Genomic DNA, 8,848 nt, shown 5'->3' on the forward strand with positions numbered 1-8,848 from the left:
CAGGTTGGTCTGACATGACCTGCCCCTAATGAAACTGTGCTGGTTGTTCTTGAGTATCATCCCTGAAGCCGGCCCATCGCAGATGTGCTCCTTGATGATCTTCTCAAAGAGTTTCCCTAGGATTGAGGTAAGACTGATGGGCCTATAGTTGCCCCGGTCCTCCCTCCTCCCTTTTTTAAAGATGGGGACCATATTGGCTACCTTCCAATCATCGGGCACCTGGCCCAAGCACCACGAGCTTGAGCAGTTAATTCACCCTATAATGGAAACCTGGTTTGTTTTATGTAATTTAATATGCGTACAATACAATAAATTCACAAGGGCTTTGATTTTTATATATAAATGTTGCAATGAGACAGTGGAAGCCTATATTTTTTTACTTTAGTAGTTAATACTATGACTCCTTAGGTAAAATGGGTGACAGGTTGTAAATATTCCCAGTTTTACACGGTACAAAGATTGAAATGGTTCAGAATCTTAAACCAGAATAGCTTTGAATTGGTCTTAAAGTATGAATGTTTTAATATACTGATTGAGATCTTCAGAAAGTATATTGTTCCAAATCTCAAAGTTTTTGGTTTCTTTTTAGCCACAGTATGGAGAATCTCCTCCAATTATCATTTAAGGTAAAAATGATAGTGTGTGGATGTTTTTTGTTTGTTTTTATTCCTTTTTCTCAAAATACCAAAGCATTGAGGAAGTGTTTTGATAGGTAGTATCCCGGCATTTTTCTGTTTCCCATTATCTCATTTTCCCAATAGGGAAAGAGCAAGCCCAAATGCAGAAATAAATGTTTGAATCTGTTTTGGCTACAAGGTTGGGGTAGGGAGAAGGTTAGTAGAGAACACATAGCAGTCAAGGGAATCTTTTTATCAGGTTGAGGCTTAATGTAGAAAACCTAAGACATAAAGGCATATATGTTCAAACTCTTGAGTACCTGTAAAGCGTGACATAACTTCAGTATTTATTACCTGCTCTACACTTGAAAAACTAATGTGAATTAAATTTAATATATTGATAAAAATTATTCTGAAAAAGTTCTATTACAGGTAATTCTCTAATAAGGTAGCCACTGTTTAAAAAATATGATTAGGGTTCTTTATATAGTAGGATACACAACATTACAGTTTTTAGTTAAAAATATTTCAAATGTACTGTTATCCCTGAAAGGCTTCCACATTGTTGAAGTGTGAAAGCGGCAGTTTCATAAAGAGGGGAGTTATTTGGTTTAGATCAGGGAGGCCAAACATATGGCCCATGGGCTGCATCTGGCCCTCTGATCTGGGCCATTTGGCTTGCAGACTTTTGCCCTGGCTCTGACAGTGGTGGTGCAGTTTTCTGTGTAGCAGCCAGTGTCCCAGGGGGAGCAGCACTGAAGGCAGAAGCCTCGCCACTGTTGCCAGGGCTGGAGCAAAAGACCTGGCTCAGCAGACTCTGGCTGCAGTGGTTGGGTTTGCCCATGGTGTCATTGGGGCTGCTCTCACCAGACATGGGCTGCCACCATTGGAAACCATGATGTTGCTTGAGTTGCTAGTGCTCAGCCCTTGCTGCAGTGCTGGCTGCCTCTGGGATCCTCCCCTGCCACTGCAGCCAGAGCCCCAGCAGTGGGGTTTTTGCCTGCAGTGCTGGTAGAGCTGCCTGTGCTTCTGCAAAAGGTGGCAGTCTGGCTGCCATAGTGGGAAGCCCTACTATTGTAACCAGACTTGGAGTTCTGGCCTTGGTGGCATAGTTTCTGACCATACATACTGCTGCTTGGGGTGCCTGTGCCCCAGGTCTCACCAGAAAGCTGTCCGCTATTGCAGGAAACATGGCCACTGCTGCCAGATCGGGGGTGCTCCTGGGGTTGTTGCCATGAGAGCTGGGGTGCAGCCTGAGAGCACCTGAAAAGAAAGGAATGCAGTCCTCCACCTAATTTTGCGTTTGACATACCTGGCTTGTACAAAGTCCTAAATGCAAGCTTATCCAGCAGCTCTCCCAGCTATACAGTTGGTCCAGTAAAAATATCAAGAATAGCCTTGTTTCTTGAGAAATTAACATGGTTCCAGCCAAATTATGAAAAATTTTGTTGCCTTTTTTGCAGAAAGCGCAGAATAGTAAACTAAAATCCATTTTTCACAATGTTTTTACTAAAAAGATAATTGATTATGTTGTCAGCAGTTGGTCTGCCAAAAAATCTCTGTAGGTTTTTGTTGTTGTTGATATTATAAAGGCAACTAATAGCTTTGTTATATTGACTGTGCTTCTGTGATACCAGTAGTACAAATGACAGCACTTACTCCAAAAGATGCAACATAGCACAGTGTGATATGTAGATGCTGCAACTAGCTGGTTGTTTCATACCTCAAGGACCATAAGCCACCTAGCTGCATTAGTGAAGTGTTCCCACAGTTATTTAGCCCCACAGAGAAGCAAGGTATATTAGCAGAGTTAAAGCATTGTACAAATATGTCAGACTCTTAAGTAAGGCAACTTAGCCATGGGCCCACCCCACCAGGCTTGATTGTTTCCAGTATCCAAGTTGACACGTTGAAGGCTAGATCAAATATCTCTGTACATGGAGCTGATGTTTTTAGAGAACTAGTTACAATGACTCCAAAGTCTCTGACTCCAAAGTCTCTTTCTGAGTTGTAACATCTAGTTCAGAGTCCAGCATTGTTTATGTATAACAAAGATTATTTCTCCCCCCACACCATGTGAATTACTTTGCATTTATCAGTATTTAAGTTAATCTGCCATATTTTTGCCCAGTCACCCAGCTTTCTGAGATCTTTCTACATGTTTACTGTAACACACTGGAAAGGGGAAAAAATGGGCTAGTTGGGAGTTGTCATAGTTCAAATTCAAGAGGGTTGCATTAATTAGCTTATTGCACAAGTATGAATGCAGAAATTCTTCATATATACTTGTATGGGGGTTAAATTCTGGCGTTATTTTTTATTAAAAAGCATGCTTACATATACTAAAACTGTGCAAAAAACTTAATCCATTCACCTAGATTTAGCATTTATTGACTTTGGGGGTGGAGTGGGAATTAAAAGTCAAAATGAGATGAATGTTTACAGTGTGAAAATAATCCTTGTCTTTGAAAACCATCTGCCCTGACTTTTCAGACCTGAGTATAAGTTGAATATAATGTCTTGGATTCAGGTAAATATGGTATGATTTTGAATTTAAGAGGACCGCCCCCCCCCCCCCCCAAAAAAAAAAATCACATTCTGTACATAGAAATTTATACATTTGTTATAGTAGAATCTTATTATTGGAGGGTCATCTTAAATTTGTCCACTCACTACTGTAGTGGGAAAAGCAGCAGCAAGGGTCTGGTACTTGTGTCCCTTCCACCGGCATCTTGCCCCTGTATCTCTACCTTCCCTGCCACTTTCTACCTCTCAACTATTGCCTACCCCACCCCACTCCACCAACAGCCATTTGCCACCTTTGCTGCCTTGTACCTTTCCGAGTGGAGTCCAGCTGCCTCTTCTGGCTCTAAGTACTACATTTTTACTTGATGCTCTATTGTAAGATGAGGCTTTGTTTTCCCCACAGTGAATGGGGAAGAAAATCTCATGCTGAAATCAAGTAAATATGGTAATTGTATTCAGTGTATTATTTCTAATAGGTAGTAGGGCTGGAGAAGGGATGTATGAAATCTATCCTTTTTGCCTGTTTCCTTTGTTTCCCTCTATCTAGAACCACTGAATGTAATTCAGAGTGACTGACAACTGAAGGCTTTCAATTTTCTTTTAAAGCCTGCTTTTAAAAAAAAAATTTCTATTGTAATAGGAAAAGTTTCATGTGCTGGATGAAAGAAAGCGTAGCCTGTTGAACCACTGCAAGGAACAGATGAGAAAAGCCAGACAGGTGTGCAACCTGAGCCCAGATGAGCTGGTTCCACAAGAATTTCAGACTGTAAGTATTAGATAACCACATATTTTTAAAAACAGTGCAGTGAAGTGATTGTTGATTTATATAATATTCAGAACTGAACTTATGATACCTCTAAACCTGAAGTAAAATAATTCCTTTGTCTAAGCAAGTGGGTGTTTTCCCCACTTTTTTTCTTGCTTCATGTCCAGTTTAGTAGAGTGGAGGTTTGCAAGATATAGCAGAAGCTGTGTTATCCAGCACTTTATCAACCAGAAAGCTCCACTAATCAGCATCCGAGGGACGTGGCAAAAGTGAAACTGGAAGTCTCACTTCTGGTTTCAGCACCGCGAGCCGAGTTCTTCTTTAATTCTTCAGCCCATGCCCTGGGACAAAGCAGCCTGTACAGAGCCCCTGTCCATGTCCCCTGGCACACTGATGCCAGGGAGTGCACCAGATGGTGCACATTTGATTAACTGGCATATTTGATTAACTGGCATCCCCCATGCTGGATAACAGAGCTTTTACTGTAGTACAAGCACTTCCTTTTCTCCTTCAGAGGCTCATGCATGACACCTTATGCTTCCTGTATTATGGGCCTGATCTATAGAAAGTGTTTGAAATCACTTGTAGACATCCCAGTGACTTCACTAAGGTCTGCACCAGATCCTTGATTCTTATACTGATCTTCTCACTTAGAGGTGGCTAACACATGGCACGTGTGCTACAAGTGGCATGTAGCAGACTGGGGCCGGAGCAGGGAACACAGTGACAGAGAGGGTAAGGAGCCTGGAGAGGGTTCAGAGGAGGGCCACCCGTTTGGTGAGAGGGCAGCAGGACAGGCCCTATGAGGAGAGACTGAGGGACCTGAACCTGTTCAGCCTTGGCAAGGGGAAGCTGAGGGGGGACCTGGTGGCTGCCTACAAACTCATCAGGGGAGATCATCAGCAAATAGGAAGAGCCCTATTCTCCCCAGCACCACCTGGGGTGACGAGGAACAATGGTAATAAGCTGATGGAGAATAGGTTTAGGTTAGCAGTCAGGAGGCAATATTTTACAGTTAGGGTGGCCAGAAGCTGGAGCCAACTTCCTAGGGAAGTGGTCCTCGCCCCTACTTTGGGTAGATTCAAAAAGAGGTTAGTTGATCACCTGTCTGGGATCTTGTGAACCCAGCATTCATTCCTGCCTGTGGCAGGTGGTCAGGCTGGATGATCTGTTCAGGTCCTTCCTGACTCTAGCTACTATGAACACAGAAGAGCAGAGCAATAGGTTTGGCAGGGAGCAGAAAGCAAAGCAGCAGACTGGGCAGGGGAAAGCGATTGAGAAGGTTGTGGGGCTTACTTTGTGGTACACCTTATGCTGAGAAGGTTATCCCCTTCCCCCTCACCCTGCTGTAGTTAATTTCTTGCCTTTCCCTTCAGTAAGGGAAAGATATGCACTCTTTCAAGCTTTGTTATATCTAAAAACTCATGGACCGCCATTCTTACATCTACAAGACCAGCAATCATCCTAAGAACACAGAAAAGTCATGATCTCCAGTAAGGCCCTTGATACAACCACATCAGCTCTAAGGAGAATATTTTTGATGCCCATATGGCCAACCTAAAATCTGCCTTCATACAGCAAGGACTGTCCAGCAGAGAGAGACTGAATCTGAAAGCCATCCAACTATCCCACAGTAATCTGCTACAATACAAAAAGAACTGCCCTGCTTCTACCACACCCCAAATGGTTACTTACTGCCTCACGCTGGAACCAGTTAGAACAGTCATCAACAGGGATCCTACTTTTCTCTGTTACAAATTTCCAAAATTCTCTGATTTAAAAATATCCAAAATCTGCATTTTTCTGTGATTAAAATGAAACACCGTGTGTGTGTGTGTGTGTGTGTGTGTAATATATATATAGGCATATGTGTGCGTGTGTATGTGTGTATATTTCACACATACAGATTTCACACAGACATTAGGGCTGGAAGGGACCTCAGAAGATTGAGTCCAGCCCCCTGCCCCAGGAGCAGTAAGTCAGCCGGGGTCACAGGATCCCAGCAAGATAAACATCTAATTTTTTTCTTGAAGGCTTTCAGAGTAGGTGATTGAGCCACCTCTGATGACAGGCTATTCCAGACCTTGGGATCTCGGACAGTAAAGACATTCTTACGTATGTCCAGCCTGAAACGGTCTTGCAGGAGTTTATAACCATTTAACCTTGTTTTCCCTTGGGACACTCTGGTGAATAAATGTTCCCCCAGATTGTGGTGGATACCCCTGATAATCTTATAGGTCGCCATCAGATTGCCTGTGACCCTGCACTTTTCCAGGCTGAAGAGTCCCATGGCTCTCAGCCTATCATTGTAAGGCCTGTTTTCCTGACCTCTGATCATGCGCGTGGCCCTTCTTGGGACTCTCTCAAGCTTTTCCACATCCTTTTTGAATTTTGGAGCCCAAAACTGGATGCAGTACTCCAGCTCTGGCCTCACCAAGGCCGAGTACAATGGGAAAATGACATCTCGGGATTAGTTTGAGAAGCATCTATGGATGCAAGCCAGCATTTTGCTCACTTTACTAGCCGCAGCATCATATTGAAGGCTCGTGTTCATCTTGTGGTCAGTCATGACCCCCAAGTCCCTTCCATCTGTAGTGCTAGCCAGCGTACCGCTGCTGAGCTTATAAGGATGCTGCAGGTTTTTCTTCCCAAGGTGGAGAAACTTGCATTTTTTGGTGTTAAACACCATCAGGTTCTCATCCGCCCATTTCCTGAGCCTGTCAAGGTCAGCCTGGATCACCTTCCTGTCCTCAGGTGTGGATGCATTACCCCAAAGTTTGGTATCGTGGGCGAACTTGGTCAGTCTGCTTCTGACTCCTATGTCCACATCATTAATGAATATGTTGAACAATATAGGCCCAAGGACAGAGCCTTGAGGGACCCCACTGGTCACAGGGCACCATGATAATTGACCTGTGTCAACCACCACTCTCTGTGTCTCACCACAGAGCCAATTACCCAACCCGCGGATCGTGGTGGACCCGAGGCCGCAGTTGGCCAGTTTTGCCAAGAGGTGATCATGGGATACGAGATCAAAGGCTTTTTTGAAGTCAAGAAATACAACATAAATCTCCTCTCCTTGTCCAGGTGATAGGTCACCTAGTCATAAAGGGAAATGAGATTGGTCAAACAAGATCTACCTGCAACAAACCCATGCTGGCTATCCCTCAGGATGTTGCCATTGGCCAGTCTGTTGAGGATGACCTGTTTTGATTTTTTTTTTTTCTAAGAATTTCCCCAGGATAGAGGTCAGGCTGATGGGTCTGTAGTTTGCCAGATCCACTTTTCTCCCTTCCTTGAAGATAAGCACCACATTGACCTTCCAATCTTCAGGCACTTCACCAGAGCACCAGGAACTCTCTAAGATCCATGCCAGAGGCTGAGCTCTGATGCTAGCCAGCTCCTTGAGTACCCTGGGGTGTAAACTGTCAGGGTCGGCTGACTTGAAGGTCTCCAGCCTCTCAAGGTGTTCCTTCACGAGGTCAGCATTGATGGAGGGCAAGGGATTTCCCTCACCTGGGCCTCGCTGTCCCATAATGGGCAGGGGCAACCCATGGGACTGATGCAAAAACGATGCAAAGTACCCATTAAGTAGGTTGGCTTTTTCCTAGGCATCGGTTGTCAGTTGTCCCATCTGGTTTAGCAGAGGTCCAGTGTTGCCCTTGCTTTTCCTCTGGCTCTCCACATATCTAAAAAAAGGACTTTTTATTACCCTTGATACCTGTAGCTAGTTGGAGTTCAGTCACAGCCTTGTCTTTCGTTGTTTGTTCCCTGCCACCTCAATGTCCGGACCATTGCAAAATATTCCTTCTTGGAGGTAGGTCACGTCCTCCATTCTTTGTAGGTCTTTCTTTTTAGCCACAAGAAGTCCACCAGTTCCCTGGTGAGCCAAGGGGGTTGCTGTGCCCTTTTGCTGACTTTCCTCTGAGATGGAATGGCATTAGCTTGTGCATGAAGGATTGCTCCCTTGAGGAGCAACCGCTCCTCCTGAACTCCCCTCCCCTTTGGGTCATGGTCCCTTGGGGCCTCACCGGCAAGCCTCGTGAGCTTGTCAAAGTCAGCTTTCCTGAAGTCGAGGACTTCTGTATTGCTGGCTGTCTTGCCAGCTTTACGGTAGACAGTGAAGGTGATCAGCTTGTGGTTGCTGTCACCCAGCTTCCCATTGATTGTTAGGTCGCCGATTAGGTGTCTCTGGTTGCCAGTACCAGATCGAGCAGCACTTTACCTCTCGTTGGCCCGTAGACCTCTTGTGTCAGATAGAGGTCATCTGCGCACAAGAGGAAGCTTTGCGCCTGCTCAGATTTAGCTGAGCGCTCTTACCATGAGATTTCTGGTTAGTTGAAGTCTCCCATGACAACCATGGACCTGGAGCATGCAGCTTCAGCCAATTCCGTGGAGAACTCCTGGTCAAGCTCTTGACTTTGGGTGGGGGGTCTGTAGTAGACTCCCACCATCATGTCTCCTGTGCCATGTTCCTCACGGATTTTAACCCAGAGGGTCTTCAGCCATTCACCCTGGTCGTCAATGTCAGCTAGCACGGACGTGTAGCTCTCCTTGACGTAGAGCTACGGCCCCGCCCCTTTTGTCTACTCGATCTCTCCTTTACAGAATATAGCCATTTATACCCATGGTTCAGTCATGGGTGGAGGCCCACCAGGTCTCCATTATCCCCATGACATCGTAATTATTTGCGTTAAGCAGGAGGACAAGTTCCCCCTGTTTATTCCCCAAGCTCCTGGCATTTGTGTACAGACAAACAAGTGTTCCCTTGGGGGCCCTTGCCTTGCCTACTGGTGGTTCCAGGGCTGGGACAGGGGTGGGCTCCCTTAAGCGCCTTGGCCTGCTGGTTTCCAAAGCTTGCTCAGCGGGCCAGCAATGGTGGTAGTTCCCCTGTCCCCCGGCAGGCTTAGTTTAAAGCCTGGTGGAGCAGGTCAGCCAG

General features: G+C 45.2%; 1 protein-coding gene across 1 annotated transcript in view; it reads left to right on the forward strand.

Moving 5' to 3' along the window:
* SMC5 (structural maintenance of chromosomes 5) overlaps positions 1-8,848 on the forward strand; it is an 86,857-nt gene that overhangs the window by 59,091 nt on the left and 18,918 nt on the right. The window contains exon 18 of the mRNA XM_019555187.1: positions 3,784-3,909. Coding sequence (XP_019410732.1) covers positions 3,784-3,909 — 126 coding nt within the window. The remainder of the gene's footprint in view (positions 1-3,783; positions 3,910-8,848) is intronic.

This window comes from Crocodylus porosus, unplaced genomic scaffold (assembly GCF_001723895.1).
Source record: "Crocodylus porosus isolate Cpor-Errol unplaced genomic scaffold, CroPor_comp1, whole genome shotgun sequence".
In the NCBI taxonomy this organism is placed as follows: Eukaryota; Metazoa; Chordata; order Crocodylia; family Crocodylidae; genus Crocodylus; species Crocodylus porosus.